Source organism: Myotis myotis, unplaced genomic scaffold (assembly GCF_014108235.1).
Source record: "Myotis myotis isolate mMyoMyo1 unplaced genomic scaffold, mMyoMyo1.p scaffold_m19_p_6, whole genome shotgun sequence".
Taxonomy (NCBI): domain Eukaryota; kingdom Metazoa; phylum Chordata; class Mammalia; order Chiroptera; family Vespertilionidae; genus Myotis; species Myotis myotis.
The window spans coordinates 15,129,934-15,147,245 of record NW_023416368.1 but is presented as its reverse complement, the minus strand read 5'-3'; the positions used below and the strand labels follow the sequence as shown (position 1 = coordinate 15,147,245).

At 44.6% G+C, this 17,312-nt stretch overlaps 1 protein-coding gene across 10 annotated transcripts in view; it reads right to left on the bottom strand.

Moving 5' to 3' along the window:
- Window positions 1-9,600: 9,600 nt before the first annotated feature.
- Window positions 9,601-17,312, bottom strand: part of EBF1 (EBF transcription factor 1) — a 391,060-nt gene continuing 383,348 nt past the window's right edge. For 8 of the 10 annotated variants that reach the window (XM_036314278.1, XM_036314282.1, XM_036314279.1 and 5 more), the window contains one exon: window positions 9,601-12,814. Coding sequence is in view for 4 of the 10 variants with exons in the window: in XM_036314282.1 (XP_036170175.1) it covers window positions 12,783-12,814 (32 nt within the window). In the remaining 6 variants the exon portion in view is untranslated. The remainder of the gene's footprint in view (window positions 12,815-17,312) is intronic. The other 2 variants (XR_004968347.1, XR_004968348.1) reach the window with 2 other exon arrangements.

The window sequence follows — 17,312 nt, the reverse complement described above, 5'->3', positions numbered from 1 at the left end:
TAAGAATAAGAAGAGTCTAAGATGTCCTGCGGTTTGCAGCCCCCGGCAATTATGCAATCTCCAGGGAGAAAGAGAGTTTCACTGAGCTAACAGGGTCTGCCTTGCCCTCCTGTGCTCCTGCCCCCAACTCCCGCGTCTTCTTTATTCAGGCTATTTTCTCCCAGGTCTCTGAGATTTGTTTGCTCACCAGGGAGGTGGGACTCAGCCATTTCTTCCTTCTCACTCCTGAGCTCTCCGTGACCAAAAACTCTTCCCTTTATTTTGAAAGCGGAAACAATGCCATTTCATTGCCTGCATGCATAACTCCGAGATGCCCGAAATGATTTTGCTCAAACTCCCTACCAACTCAGCTTCAGCTGACACTACACAGGGGAAGTTTGGGCCCCCAAGGACAGTTTTTCGGAGGAGTTGGGAGCAGGGAGAGCCCAGCAGAGTGATGAAATGCATCTGATCTGATCGTCACCTGCCCTCTCTCCATCTCCGCTCTCATTCCTTCCTCCCTGTCCCCTGGGGCTGCCTCACTTCCCCCTCCTCTCAATCATGTCAGCAGCTCCTCCCTCCCTTGCTTGTCCTCTGGGACGAAGCAAAGACTTTAAACCTGTAAACTGTATAAATTTCCTCCCCAATCACCTTGAGACTGAGTTTACATTGGCTGGAGAGGCTTTGCGGGTGGGGGGAGCTATGTACCCATGCTCTTCTGGAAGAGCCACTGGCGCTGTTGGGGCTGCCCTCTGGTGATGCGGGTTAGCGAGCTCCAACATCTGAAGACGATCCAGGCTCTCAGATGTGCAGTTATCAGACCCGGCCCTGGTTCTAAACACAGTTTTGGTTTTGGTTCTTCGTCAGTGGAATGGGGTGCATGCAGGTGTGTCAGGTCGGGGTTTCCTGGGCTCGCTTCCCCAAGGGTGCTTTTTAGTGCCAGATGATCAGCAGGGTTCCCAGACCTTTGGGAGGTCAGCTCTCTGACCCTCCTATCTTTTCTGAGCTGCTGTGGCCTGTGTGGTCCTCAGATGCAATCCAGGCTGGTTGTTTGGGACTCATCCCTCACCAAACAGCGCTGTCCAAGGGCAGCGATGCGGTTGATGGCCATTGCTCCTGTGGATGCCTGATACGGGCTCTGGCGCCTCACTCATCGGCTCCTCCCCTGCCTGTGCTTCTGGGGCTCCACTTGCTGGTTTCCTCATTCGGCTGGATCTCTCCAGGGTAACGTGATCAATGGCATGAGTTCTCTTGCTGTTCCCACTGCCCACAAATCAAGCTCTTAATAGCCCTATAAAATCATGAGATTCAGGGTAAAAAAGTGATTGCCTTGCTCAGATGCTAATGAGACACATATATCTGAAACAACTGATTAAAGACTGTGGAAAGGAGGTCTCAGAACAACATGCGAGGTGGCTAATTTACAAAAGCAGAGTGCATTCCAGATAACAGGATATCGGGCACCTTTGCTTCAGAGAGGTGTCTAACGCAGCCTGCTTTCCTGTATGCATTTTCACCATGAAATCCTGGGACCCCGATGCAGTGAGGAAAAGCAAGATGGCTGAGTGATTGATTCTCCCATCAGGGTCCTTCTGTCTGCCAGGTTACAGCCACAAACATACGGAGCTGCAGGCCAAGGGTCTCCAATCTGTTTCTAGAATGTGTTGCGCAGTTGAAAATAAATAACTCCTAAGTTGTGTGATTACATAATGATAGCCACCCTCACTCACCTGTCTGTCAGAGGAGCCCTGTTTGAGGCGGAGCTCCTTTCCCCTGGGCCCCTGAAGCGTGCGCGTGGAGTCTTTAAGATTCCTGGCAGCCCTGGGCTAAGTGCACTGGGGTGGAACATAGTCCCCTCTTGCTTAGTAATCCATTAGCTAATGGGTGGGAGCCGTCAGTTTTCTATTTATTTCTTAAACTCTGACGGTCCACCTGCTGTGCGTGAGACGGCACTTGACGAAAAAGAGTGATAGTTGAAATAAAATAAATATCACACCTTGCGAGGTCTGATAGGTATTGCTTAAAACACAGTGGGCTTCGTGGAAAGGTAACGGTGAGCCAGCTATTCCAAGGTGACAGGTGGCACCCTGGGCATGAGGAGGCAGACAGAACTCTATGTTACGTTCCAGTCCGGGGTGCTCACTAGTGGAAGGAGAGTTGTTTGAGAATGGTCTTCTAAGCGCCCCCAACACACACACACACACACAATATTTGTTGGCAATATCTACCTGAGTCTCTTGGAAGATGGTCAATACATTGCAGAGTCAACCTCATCAGGGCTCCCTTTTAGTCTTTAGATAAAAATTAAGCCCCTTGCACAAGACCTGACCTGCACAGGGCTCCGCATAGTCTGGGTCTTGCTATCTGGCCTCACCTTTCACCTCTCTTCCCCTTGTTCCAGCCACACTGATTTTTTTCAAGTCCTTTGTACATGATATTTGCTCCCTCTTTAATGCTCTTTCTTGCCTCAAGATTCTTCAGCTCTCAGCATGAGCACCAGTTTCTCAGGGGAAGTCGGTCTTGATGGCCAAACATAGTCAGGTCTCTAACAGATGCTCTCTTGGTTTCCTGTCTTCCTACATAGCCCTCAGAACAGGTTAATGTACTATATTTAGTCACATAAATATCTGATTAAGGTCGGCCCCTCCCACCATGGGGAAATCTCCTTGAAGGCAAAGACCACTCTGGATTTGCTCACTGTGGTTTTTCTAGCACCTTGCATAGTGCCTGTTGAACAAATAGAGGAATCAGTTCATTCTTGAGAGATGTCTATGGACAGAAAAAGCAGAAGTACATTGAGGACTATTGGAAATAAAGCTTGGCCTTGTTTGGGTTTTATTCCTCATAGATGATGTTTACTACCTGGTGACTAGTTTTAACCTCATCAAATTCCAACATTATCTCTAATTATTAGTTTGCCCTATATAGACCACCTTATGGACAATGAAAACACTTGGAGATGGGTATACTGGAATTAGCAGTGTGGTCCCCTTGCTCATCACAGTTCAGACAAGGAGGCTTTCTGTCCCTGGGTTACTTGCTTTCCTGAGTCATTATACTGAGGAATTGATCTTACTTGCTGACTTTGAAATCACTAAATTAGAGCCCATATTGGCATTCCCAATGTGTTGTAACTATCTCAGATAAAAAAATGCTGTTTACACTAATGTTATCAGTATTTTGATGATACAGTATAGTTAGCTATTAAGAGGTAGAAAGGACTTGAAATACTTTTATTTTTTAAAATCAAGAATGTCCATCATAATGTTGCATATAATATAAAAAATATGAAAAGACCTAATATCTATCAGTTTTAGATCAGTTTAATATATTATTATCATGTATCTATTAATCTATACCCACACATATAATGGAATCACAATTTCTAATACTGACAGAGTAGCTAGGCATTGAAATGATAACTCCTTATGTGGCTTATTAACATTATCTTCCTGGATACCTTTTAAGATAAATAGTCTTACTATCACTTCTTTTTCATAGATGAGGAACTGTGAATTATAAAATTAGAGCTTCTTGTTTTGAAGTCATTTTCTGTATATACTGATTATTGGGCTAATACACTATTCTATCTGTATGTCTTAAATAAATGGCCTTCAAGGTCCAATAGGGACCCTTTGTCCTCATATAAGGTTACTGAGCAGTTCATTTTCAGCTGGAGATAGTTACATTCCATGCTTCATGAAATTTAACAAATTTCTATGAAGTTAATAGAATATTACCTAACATGAGAGAAGACCCCAATAAGGGAATGACAGTTACCATTGATATCATCTCCCTGTTTATTTTTATCTGCACCTTCTAGATTTACTTTTGGTTTCAATAAAGCAAATCAGCCTTTTCCTGGACCTGAGGGTGTGCCATAAAGCCCTGGGCTGGTGGAGGAAAAGATGGGAGGCTCAATGCTGGCCTTTCAGTCAAGCACTCTAGCTGTGGTGGTCTCTGAAGCATGAATGTGGGGCAGACATGTTTACCTTGGGATGGTAAAGAGAAATATTGGGGATCCCTGACCTTTGCAACTGCTTTTAGAGGATTGAAGAGATGCTGAGGAGGACCCTAGAATTCCATACTATAAACTCATGGAGCAGGTAGGGATAAGGGGGACGGAGGGAACAGGGCTACCCAGCAGGGAACTGGAATCACCAGATTAATGGCCCTGCTTGGAGAGCTACCAATGATCCTAAGATAGAGACAAAGGAAATGATGATAGAAAGCAGAGAAAAGGAGATGTCTGAAGGAGGGGAAGAATTGAGAAGGAGCAGTGCTCTATGAGAAATTGAATGACACCAGGCATCCAGTCTTTGGTGACCAGCTGCCTCCTTCTGGAATGCCCTGTCCACTCCTCTCTACTCGCTGAGCTCACTCCTGCTCCTCCTGGTCCACGCGGTTTTCTGCCAAACACAAGCAGATCGATGCATCTTGCTCTCTGTGCTCATAGTTCCCTAGTCTTGTCTCTCAAAACACAACAGGTCAAACGTTAACAAGGATGTATGCATAAACTCTTCTCTCCCATATCCCCCAAAGGGAGTCCTATTTAACCAGCCCAGTAACTTCCCTACCCCCAACACTGCGGGGTTTTCTTGCTGTAAAAAAGATTTGGTTGAAAATCATGCAATAAGCGAGCTGGGAAAGAGAGGGGATCAAAAGAAAAATCATGCAAACTCAGAATAGACTTTTTTGTCAGATGGATTGGGGCCTCTGAGTAAGGTGAGAAATAAGAAAAAGAGTAAAGAGAGTTGTAATAGGTATTGCTGTGGACTTTATTGATTGATTTCAGAGAGGAAGGGACAGGGAGAGAGAGCTAGAAACATCATTGATGAGAGAATCATTGATCCTGCCTCCTGCATTCCCCCTACTAGGGATTGAGCCCGCAACCTGGGCATGTGCCCTTGACTGGAATAGAACCTGGGACCCTTCAGTCTGCAGGCCAATGCTCTATCCACCGAGCCAAACCAGATAGGACTACTGTGGAATTTAGATTTAAATTATTTCTAAGAGCCTCTAAGGCAGCGGTTCTCAACCTGTGGGTCGCGACCCCTGAAAACACATCCTGCATATCAGATATTTACATTATGATTCATAACAGTAGCAAAATTACAGTTATGAAGTAGAAACAAAAATAATTTTATGGTTGGGGGTCACCACAACATGAGGAACTGTATTAAAGGATTGCAGAATTAGGAAGGTTGAGAACCACTGCAAGGGATTTGAATAAGGAAGCCAGTTGGGTGTTGAAATAAGCTTGAATGTGTGCAGAGATATACTCTCAGATATACTAGGGTTACAGTAGCATTGATCTCAGTGTGAAATTATGTTTGTGTGATGGTTTGATTCATGTATGTGTCCTCCTCAGGCACTAGTGAGGGAAGGAAACGGGTCTATTTAAGACACAGTCTAATCCCAGCCTTTAGCACAGTTCCCAATGCAAAGGAAGTCCTTGGTAAGAATATTATCTTGAAAAAACAAATGTGTTAGAGAAGACACCGCACTTGCCTGATTCTAACTCATCTCTCCTTGCTCCCCTCATTCTATGGCGACTACTGTCCTAGCAGAATCCCACCCAAATCTATGTTATTGAGAGAACAGACTTCAAGGAGACTCCATCTTTGTTGTTGACATGTTGGCAATCTTTTGTGGAGCACCAGGTTATGCTCCTTATAGCATAGCCCCCTGGGCAAGACACTTCCTGCTGAAAGCCAGCTTCCAGGCCCATGGTTAGAACTCTCGGGGCTCTGAACTCTCCTTCTTAATATAGAATGTGGAAGTTCTACAATCAGTGGGAAAGAAGTATGCTAAGTAGATAAAAATCAGTCCCACTGTAGTATAACTCTCCAGAGAAAAGAGATAAAACCGCTTGATGCTTAAGTTAAGAAAAAAAATAAAATATTTCCAGTTCCGGAAGCTGCATTTCATTCCTGATGTAAATATAGAAGCCTTTGGCGGGAGGGAAGGGAGGTGAGGGAGCGGAGGAAGGGACTTCGCCATTGAGCTTCACAGCTTCATAACAGTCCGAGGAATCAATCAGTCAGAAAACTGAGTTTATTTTATCTTTTTTCTTTCCCTCCATCCCCATGTTGTACACAAATTCTGGTGGTTCTGACCCCCGAATCTCTCTTTTAATTGAGATTGAGATATCACTGGCACGTAACATTGTGTAAGTTTAAGGCGTACAGCATGTTAATTTATGACCTGCAATGTGATGGCCACCGTAGCATTAGCTAACACCTCTATCAAGTCACACAATCACCATTTCGTTTGTTGGTGAGAACACTGAAGACCTCCTCTTTCAGCAACTTTGAACTGTATAATACCGTGTGGTTGACTAGAATCACAGTGTGGAATATCTCTAATTCTATCTGCTTTCCTCCTTTTCATTCTCCTGGTTCAAGCTGTGTGTTCATTCCTTGCCTGGACCATTGTGATGGCCTCCATTTCCCCTCTGCCTCTCTCCAATTCATCCTCTGTGCTGCTACCAGGATGATCTAAAATGTACATTTGATCCCTTATTTGCAATGTTCAAGACTCCTCACTACTCATCACTACAGTAAACATCTATTGTGACATGGATAACAAGAGAACAGGAATGAAGAAGAGAATGAGACAGCCACGTGACCCTTTAGAACAGGGGTGGGGAACCTTTTTCTGCCGAGGGCCATTTGGGTATTTATAACATAATTTGCAGGACATACAAAATTATCAACTTAAACATTAGCCTGCTCTATTTGGTCAAACGTTGAATTAACTCACCCCTAATGCCTTGGCAGGGCCAGAGTAAATGATTTTCGGGCCTTATCTGGCCCGTGGGCTGGACATTCCCCACCCCTGCTTTAGAGGGGACTTGCTGTATATAAAAGGGAGCAGAAAACTATGGGCAGATTGAAAGCAAAGTGAGGTCAAATAGTTTTTAAGATGATATATTTGTATGCTAATCAGAAAGTAATACTGAGGAAGGAGAAATTGATGATGTTGGGGAGAGAGGATAATTCCAGAAGCAACAGTCTTGAGAATGTGAGTGGTTGGAAGGGCAACATGGCCCTGAGCAGGGAGTGTTGGAAAACATGCACTTACCTGGCAGCCTGCTTAAAAGGAACTCGCTCATGAGGGCCTTTCTGCGAGGCCAGAGGAGATTAAAAGAAACAAAACCGATCTATACATTTTGCATTGAATGTGGCTACTGCCCATTGCAGAGAAGAGGGAATTCTTTCACGATTACCTAGTCCAGTGGTTGGCAAACTTCGGCCCCTTGAGTGTGGCTCTTCCACAAAATACCACGTGCGGGCGCGCACGTACAGTGCGATTGAAACTTCGTGGCCACACTCAAAGGGCCAAAGAGCCGCATGTGGCTCGCGAGCCGCGGTTTGCCGACCACGGACCTAGTCCATCTTCCCATAGAATCCATTCTATTCCTTTCCACTGATGTTAGTGGTGGTTTCTCATACCACCAGCTCCAGAGGCATCGGCCGTGGCCTTCCACACCCTGCTTTCCCTGGGGCCGCTGGGAGAACTCCTGTTCACAGCACCGGGCGTGCCCTTCTGTGCAGCGTTCCTGGATCTCCATGGATGGGACCTATGGCTGTGACCTTCAGATCAGGCTGTGTAAACATCTCTCTGAGGAACTTGTGTTTCGGCCAGAAGTCCCAAACTGACATTCTAGAGCTCATGGACCTTGTTTGCTCAATGCAGTGTTTTGAAAGTGCTATTTTTGGATTAGATGACAACATTTAAAAAATGAAAATTTCACGTTAAAAAAAAACCAGAACCCAACAATATATCTGGCATTCTTAAAATATGAAAGAGGGGCACCCCTGGGCCCACATTCCCATGTGGAGTGAGGTGCCTTGTGTCAGTTTTTACCCTGACAGCCCCCTCCTCCCCCCACCTTGTTTAACCAGCATAGCTGCTGTGGACAGATAGGGGGCTCTGAGTGTACAAGCTGTGCCTTAGACCCAACAGGCGGGAATTATGACTGGTCTCCCTAGTACATCCTAGCATCTAGCACAGTGCCAAGCACACGTGTGTACTCCACACACACAGACTTTCTGTACTTGAGGGCACCATATCCATGCCCCAAGCTCAGGTCCTTACACCTGCCCTCATTCCCTCTGCCTTAGGTGCCCCTCCCACCTGGTTACCTCATTCTTCACATCTTGGCTCAAAGGTCACATCTCTGGAAACCTTCCCCAACTCTTCAGGCCAAGTCAGATCCCACTGTCATTGACTTTTAGAGCACACTGGACTTTTTCTCCATGGCCATGGTTGGTTTGTTAGAACAGATGTGTGTGGTTGCATAGTGTCTGCTTGCCCCACTCAACTGTAAGGTCCATGAGGACAGGACCAGTGTCTCTGAGCCCACTATGGAGTCCACCAGGCCTCGCCTGGTGCCAGGTGCATAGGAAACCTTCAAAGTGAATGAATGAATGAATGAATGAATGAATGCTTTCAAGAAATAGGCCTTAAGGAAAGCAGAAGCCAGTCTGTAGAGGTGTGGTTGTCTTTTTTATTCCGAGGCGTGCCTGTCTCACTCTAACCATTCTAGACAACTTTATTTGACTATACATTTGTCTTGTTTGAGATGGTGAGCATCCTGAGGGCAGATGCCTCTTGTTCATTTTTTTTAATCTTCTGTATCTAATACAGGGACCTACATCTAATATAGAATTCCAAATATGTATAATGACCAAACTAATCAACGTAGATTCCCTTTTGAAGAAAAGGGTGGCAGCTTCTCTACTTATTAAGTGAATTGGTTACACTCTGTCATCATCTCACATTGGGCTCCATTCCAAAGCAAATGTGCATCCACGATGCCCAGCACAAATAACCATGATGGTGGCCGCCTGACACCCTGTTAGCTCTGCCCGCCCAGGGTCTGTTGGTCTATGGCCTATTTGCTGAGTTCTCCAGACATTTTATAAGCATCATTAACCTTATCATGTCCAACAACTGCAAAGTAGGAAAAGCATTGAATGTGCAATTGGGAAGACATGATCATGATGAAACTTAAAGCAAAACAGTTTTACAGGACTGTGGACCTATCGGTTGTTTGTGGCATGTTCGACTCCACAAAGATTTGGTTTCACCCAACAGGGAACGTGTCTCACCCACATGGGATTTAAAACTGTGGCTCATGCAGGTTCTGAGTTCGCACACGCCTCCTCATCAATGAGCCAGGGCACATAATTAATTGGGCAAAAGGCTCACAGGGATTAATTAGCAGCTGTGTGTGAAGAGTATGGTTCAGACTTGTAGCACGGAGGATGGTGTTCTAGAATGGCTAGGTGTTGGATTCACAGCTCAGTCACAGCAGGGGTTCTCATTGCTTGCCTGTTGAAATTTGGGGGGCTCTGGGCACCTCTGTGGGCCAGCAAGGGCACATGTGCATCCAGCTGCTGCCAGCAGAGGGCAGCAGTACGCTGTGCGTGTTCAATTTGCATCCCAGATTAGCAAATCCCCAAGGATTTACAAGGAAAGAAAGTGGGTGTCCCAGGACTACCCTGATTTCTTCTCTCTGGGTGTCAACACGGATCTGAACAATTGCAAACACAAACCTTTTACATTATGTTGGACTTTGGCTCATCTGAAATATTGAAATGAATACACAACTAGGAGCTGCCATCACAGACAGGAAGTAACTTTAATTAAATATTGTGAAAGTTGAAAAGTTTTTACAGCTTGAATTTTTGCAAAAAAAAAAAAAATTATAACAATCTCTACAGTAGTTAGGTTCGCTAACAATTGAACTGTACAGTGTGTGTCTATTCAAAAAGTTTGATAAGAAGGTGAAAGGTTAGTAGATTTAGAGATGACTTCGTTAAGCTGCATTCTAGTACAATGTGAGGCCAGGGCATGTTATGCAATCCAGTCATCCAGAAGCTGTATTTTTCCCCCAAAACTGAAATCTTAGTTCTCTATTTCATCTTCTTAAAGCCATATTCTGTATTTAGGGGAACATCGTTTACTTGTAAAAGTTTTGTGTAGGAGAAAGAGGGTCAGAGGGCCAGCACGTCTTTTCATCTAATCAATATAAATAGAGGCAACAAGACACAAATTAAACATATTTTAAAGGCTCTTTGGACTTTCAAGAGAAGTTCTAACCACTACACATGGCTGACAGATGGGTGGCGTTTGTTGTCGGGGTCTGAGCCGGACACCTCACCGGCCGACTGTCCCTTCACAAACAGTTAAGGGGCTCACCAGACAAAATATGGCTTTAAATTGTACACTTCTTCAGGCCAGCGCTTACTACACGAATTCAGACAGCCTTTCCGAGTACCGAGAAGCAATGCGTCCACCTTGCTTACATTTTCCAGTTTTTTATTATTATTATTATTAATCATCATTATTATTTCTCACCATGAAAAATCAGCTTTCCTCCCCTCCTCCCTTCCCTCCCGCAACTCCCCTCCCTCACCCACCCCAACCCATAAAAATCGCACTCTGATAGTCTAGTGAAAACCATTGCAAAATCCATATGGGGGCATGCACAGTTGCAGCATTGTTGTAAATTTCTTGCTCTACTAGAAAAAGTTACATTGTCTTAAGGTAACAAAACAGTTCTTTTGTGCTTTTCGATTTCTTTGTCTTTTTTTTTTCTTTTTCTTTTTTCTTATAATGTTAGTGATGACTGACAGTTCTGGTGCACACTTACAATGTACAAGTGAAATGGATATGATTTGCATTGTTAAGGCATCCAATCTGCTGGTTTATATTTATGTGAAAGACAGAGGAAATATACAAGCAGACTTAAGAAAGAATGTTCATTGATTCTATGAAGTTTCTCCCCCGAATTTAATGCACAAAATGCGTCACTCCAGAGGGAGAGGTTCCATGCATATTAATAGAGTAAAACAGCATTAGGGGTGTGTGTGTTTGTAAGCTTCCAAAGCAAAGGATACATTTTTTTTAAAATCTACAGAACTAAATGCTACAAGAATAATATGCTACTTTTTTTTGCCATATATTGGAAAAAACTTCTTAACTTACAAATAATACAAAAATAGACAATGGCTTTGGGGTGGAAATTTAAAAAAATTGAAGAATGGTTTAAAACAATACTAAAAATAACTATAAATGAAATGTTTAAAAATCACATTGGAACAGCTAATACAACTGTAGGTGACCAAACAAATACGCACTTTTTCACATAGCAAACATACACAATAAAATAAGTTGGGGGTGGGAGGAAAAGGAAGAAGGGGAAAGCAATGTACAAATTCCAAAGATAAATACATTATTTATATGGATATTTTACAAAATCCCCTTTGAAACAGAAAGCCTCTTCAGTAACTTCGCAAGTATGTGCAAGCTAAAGGTAGTGAGCTTCTTTTTCCTTTGCAAAATATGCGGCAAAATCTTTTTGTGATATTGAAAAACTGTCTTAAGACATTAAAATGTATAAATAGAACAACAACTTTGGCAAAAAATCACAAAAAAATCTACAGTATTTATAACTACATACAAAAACACAACCGCAAAGAGAAAAAAAAAAAAGTATTAGGCAAATGCATCCTCATAGCTTCGCTGCATCTTTGCTATCAATTCTTATTTTTAAGAACACTTCCCAGATAATGAGAGCAAAAAATTGCCGTAGAACAGAAAGCGATGTTTGGGAGGTCTCAACCTACTTCTCCTATCTCCTAGAGTCCTCTTCCTCTTAATTTCAAAGCACTTACCTATCCTTTTAACCTTCTATGTTACCAGTGGGTAGGGCCACTGGGAGAGGCCCTGTCATGGGAAATGCCTGCCATCTTGCCCTTGTCAGCTTTGGGAAGCCTGGTGGGAAGTCCCCTTTAGGATGAGTAAACTTTTACCTTGTAAATGGCGGGGGTGTAAGAGGATATTTTGGCTTGATAACTGGAGGCATAATGTGGAATTCTGTGCCTGGACCCTGTTCCATAAAGATTCGAAGGAGGTTCTCACACAGTCCGTGTGCCACCAAGCTCTCAAGAGGCCATCGGCTTCCGACGAAGTTGACATAATTAAAAGTGAGAATGATCTCAGGTTTAAATCTGCAGTTTTTTAACAATCTGTCTTAGAGGCACTGGATTTTTGTGTTGAAGGGAAACGTGTGATCACGTGACGGTCACTTTTTGACTCCAGGCTGCATTTATTTACACAGTTACTTAAGACAACGATACGGAAAGAGAGAAATAAGCTTGCACTGCTAAGGGGTGTCATGTTAAGTTAGATACTGAAAATGCACTGTCTGAGCTAACTACCATTTGATATGCTTTAAGGCGCAAAAGCCGACTCTTAGTTTTCTAAAAAATCTAACTGGCATTCCTATTCTGTCCCATACAAGCTTTTTTTTAATTTTCTTTTTTCTTTTTTTCTTTTTTTAACTTTTTTGTAAATATCACCACTTCATTCTCCCTTTACACGGCTTTAAAAACATCATAAATTAAAACATGGGGTCTTATTTATAGTGTCCCTTGTATACAGCTTTACGGTTTATAAAAGACCAATGACCGCAGAGTTAAGCTTAAAAAAAAAAAAAAAAGAAAGAAAGAAAGAAAAGAAAAAGAGGATTTGCTTTTATCAACAAAGAATAAATATATCCCCCAAACATCTGGGAGGTACAACTTGAACCAACACCCTGCACTCACAGATCCCTTCCAACTTCAGTATTTGCAAGGTCGGTGATATTGTTTGTTTAAAAATCTGCAGTTATTGTGACTCCTCTGAAAAAGGCCTGAGTTAAAAGTTCCACTCCGGGGCTTGTATCAGATTACTCTCTGTAGCAGAATCCAACCACTTCATTAATAAAACTCTTCAAGGCAATTCTTTCACATGGGAGGAACAATCATGCCAGATATCGCTGTGGAAAGAGAAGACAAAAGTCAATGGTTTTGCCTCCAAACTTCTCACCCAGAAAAACAACCACAACAACAAAAACCACCCCCACACCACTATGTTGGTTGACTATTCACCACAAAAGTGCTCTTCTCTTCCCAGGAATGAGTTTTTGTATGGAATATACAGGTACTTGATTAAGAACAATAACTACTGTGCCAGCCTGGGTATGTGTCTTGAACAGAACAGAAGACTCTAAACACCCCTCCAAGTCTGATTTCCATTTTAAAACATCGCTGGGAAGGGGCATCGTTTGAATACTGCTGGGGAAGTCACAGCCCCAAACCTTGCAGAACAGTGAGGTTTTTCGATTTGTCACTCTTTTCTCTCTCTTTCACTTGCAGAATCTAGAATGAAAACCTGGTCCGTCCCAACTTCCAGCACTTTCCACAAAACACCATGGGTGTCTTTGTGCTCTGTTAGCTCCCAGACTGAGGCCAGCGCCAGCAACCCAAGCACCTTCACGCTGTCCTCACACTGGAGAGGCAGCGGCAGCTGCCACGGGCCTTGTCCATGGGCCAGTGAAGCTGGGAGACCACATGGAGGAGGAGGAGGAGGAGGAGGAGGAAACAGGTATGCATGAAACTCCAGAATGTCTCCTATACCACCGCTTCACCCAGGCTTCTAGAATGGTCTGCACCTGCCCCTAGAGAACTGTAGCCTTAGAAAGCTGGGGTGAGATCCTGGGAAAAGGGACGGCTGTCAGGGTCATCAAAAATCTCTCCCAGCATTCAGTTAGGAGGCCACAGGGAGTGTTTAGAAGAGCAGGGAATCCCATAGACCGGCTTTCTACCTCGGGGCTCCCTGCTTGCTGAGTGTGGTCCCCTGAGGTATCTTCTCGTCCTCAGCTAGAAAATGCAGCTCGTCGTTTGCCAGGGCTGGGATACTGCCCGGCTTGTTGAAGATTTAAGTAAAACTACATATGGGAAGTGCCTGGCCCCTGGTTCAGCTCCTAGGCAAGCTCTCACAGGGATTAGCTGCTACTTTTTCTAACCCATCCCTTCTGTGTGACCGAGCTGTGTGATCTTGGGTTAGTTGTTTAACTTCTCTGGGCTGATTCCTCTGATATCAAATAGGCACCCTGCCACCCAGCACGCTTCACATGATGGGTGTGAGAAATACAGGGATGTGTCTGAATCATAATTAGTAAGGGTGGCAGCTCTGAAATGCGTGGAGATGAGAGCAATGCTTTCATTAGAAGCAAGGGGTGGCCATCATTGCCTCTCAATGGTGGCTTAGCGTGCGGTCAAGCAGAGAAAGTCATTGCTTTTTTTTTTTTTTATTGGCAATTCTACATTTAAATTAATGTTCTTGTCAGTGATGACTGCATCTAGGAAGTGACCCTTTTCATTTCCCAAATCTCATGCCTAGAGGAATGTGCCATTAAAAAACACACTGAACTCCAATTAACACAAGCTCTGCAGTAGATACACAGAGGGAGGGGAGCCCTGTTGGGGGGGATGGGGGGAAAGGCACACACACCCGGTGCCTCCCCACCCCCACCCCTGACATTTTAGATTCAATTAAGAAATAAGTATTTTGCCAAACACTTTTTCCGTTAATTTTTAAACCCATCTGTATTCACAAGGAAATTTAATCCACATGTTTCTGATTCATTTACACGTAAATCATCCAAATGTTGTTTTGCAAGAGCCGGTTTGCAGTCCAAAAGCTCCTGGAGCCTTTTTCTTAAGCCCTCAAAAGCCATTTTTCTTAGAAACAGGAAGTGCCTCTTGCCAAATGCAGACCAACTTAAACCCCCAAAGAGTTGGGATCGGTTGGAAATGCAGTCCCCCTAAGAGTCCACTGAGCCCTCGATTTGACTGGAACAGGGAGCTCCATATTTCAACCCAAGCCTTCACTTGAGAATTCAAGATGTTTGTAGCTCCAAAGGTGAGGGGTAGGGGTGTCCATGGAGTGCCCGCTCAGCACCCCCACCTCCATGAGGACCTTTCTGTCCAGGCACCCTTAGCAACGGCAGACCTTTCTGAGCCTGTGGCAAAAAGAAGCAAGTCTCCTCCTGCCTCCCCGCCAAATCTACTGTGTGCCTGGCATTGAAGGGCAGATTCCCCACAGCACAGCCAGGTAGCGGGGCAGAGTCAATATGGTGCTAAGCAAAGTGGAAACTGACAAGCTTTCTGCTAATTTGGTCAATGGGTTCAGCCACCATTGACCAGTTGGGGCCTGAAACAATCCCATTTGGATGTGCAGAACTAAAAATAAAATCTAAGCAGTGGTTTGTTTCCTGGCATGATGTGTTAGGATAATTAGATTAAACCTCCACCAGGGCCATGTTAAGCATTATAAAGCAAGGCTAACTGGTGTGCTAGTCCATAGCTAACAGCTCTTCTTAATCTGGAATGCAGGGATGGCCAACTCCAGCGCCCGAGAGCCCAGGCTGGGACGAAGTGCCCTGAGCAGGGCTTGAGGTGACTCCACCCAGGGCACACCTTCTTTAGAGGGGCCAGGGACTCGGCTCCCACAAACGCCGCTGTGCAGGAATGCCTGCTCCGAGCCATCAGAGCTGAACTATTTCAAGACAAGGTAAAGGTGTGGATTTAAAAAAACTAAATAGCTCAGTTTACATAGGGTTAGCAAATAATTAAAATCAAACAAGCAAACATCTGAGGGTATCCAGCGGGTGGCTTTGGTCTGCCACACTTCCCTGGCCCTCAGACCTCTTTCTCGAAGAAGTCCCATGTGTACCTACCCCCAGAATTCTGCATACGCCATCAGCGTTACAGCTCGCTATATCTCTCCTGCGACTTCCTAACGTCCAGCGCAGAACCCTTACCATTCGGTACATTTTGGGAAAACATCATTTGTGGCCTCTGAGCTCAGACACCTCTAAAGAGGCTGTTTCATAAACTTCACTGCAGACTGCAGGGGTGCACCGGAGCTACCAGGAGCCGTTTTCCTGTGTCTGTGCTGCAATCCTCAGGATTGCTAATGTGGGTGAGAGGGCTGGGTGTCTGAAGCTTGGAATGTTCCAGAAATGCCACTGGCATGTTGATTTACCCAAGATTTCCATGAGGACATGATACGCTGAAAGCCCCATGGCCAAACGTATCACAAGACTGAGGGCACTGCGGTCCTCCTCGGCAGCTGAGCGACCATGTCCAGTGACAGGAGCCCGTAGGACTAGTGGTTTGAAAGGCAGTGCTTTTTGGGTGTTTTTTTTTCAGTACAGTTTTCACGTTTGGTGAGAACAAAACAAAATAGAAAGTTTGGCAGAGCTGGGGGACTTTGGAGTGTGGGCTTCCTTGAACCACCATATGAGTAAGAATTAGCAGCTAACCAGGAATAGAGTGAGGAAAGACTTACACAAATTGTACACGTGCTCAAAAAAAAAGACAATTCCACAGGGTTCACTACTGGACCGCATGGCACCCCAAGTCGGGTGGGCCTGGCCGGTCTAAGTCTCAGCCAAGCAGCGGAAGAAAAATCTCAGTATGTGGGTGTTCTGGCCTTTTGTTTTATATATCTTATATGTATGTTTTGTTTTTCTCACTTGAGAATATTTTTTCCTTTGCTCCTCAGAGAGAGTGGACAGGGGAGAGAGAGAAGAGAGAAACACATCGACTGGTTGCCTCCTGACGTGCCCAGACTAGGGACAGGGAGTAAACCTGCCACCCAGGTACGTGTCCTTGACCAAGAATCAAACCCACAACCCTTCAGTGTGCGGGTTGACGCTCTAACCACTGAGCACACCAGCCACAGCCGGCCTTTCATTTTTAACTTTTTGCTGCCCAGATTGTCAGGGACTTGGTTAGGGTTTAAAATCACTACACTGGGCTGGGGGGGGGGGGACGGGGGGCAATGGCGCGGTGACAGCCTTCTCTGGGCTGCCCCTCTCTCGATTAATGAAGTCCTTCCTCTGAGGCCTGAGATTGCAGAGAACCCTGCTCGGGGGCCGTGGCTTTGGGAGAAGGGGAGGGGAGGATGTCTCAGGACAATGAGCAGGCTAGGTGACTCAAGTCTGCCCCATGAGGGCGGCACGCTGGGGAGTCTAGCGTTGGGACTTACCAATGGCTTTCTCTAGAGAAGAAGGGAAAATGTCTCCGCATTTTCCCAAGTTTTTTAAGGATGTTCGCTAGTTTTAACATTCGGAAAAGGGTTCTGTGGGCAAAGAAGCTTAGGAAACATTTGTTTGTTTGGCTCAGGGCCCTTCGTGCACTTAGGTGCATTATGGATCTCCAAGACAGCAGTCCAGTAAAGACCATTTTCTAGACGTGTTTCCCCACAACATGGAAACTGGTTTTTAGCAGAACATCGTGTGAGGCTCTGGAAGGACTGAGATTAAGAATCACCTTGTCCTAAAAAATTTCTTAAGACGTATGGTAAATTGTCAAAGGTCTTGCCTCCTTGGGAGAGAAAGCCAGCTGGGATCATAGTAGAAACTGTGAGTGGTCAGATGTATGTAAAGAATGGAGCGAATGACTTCCTGTTAAGGACTTCCTTGT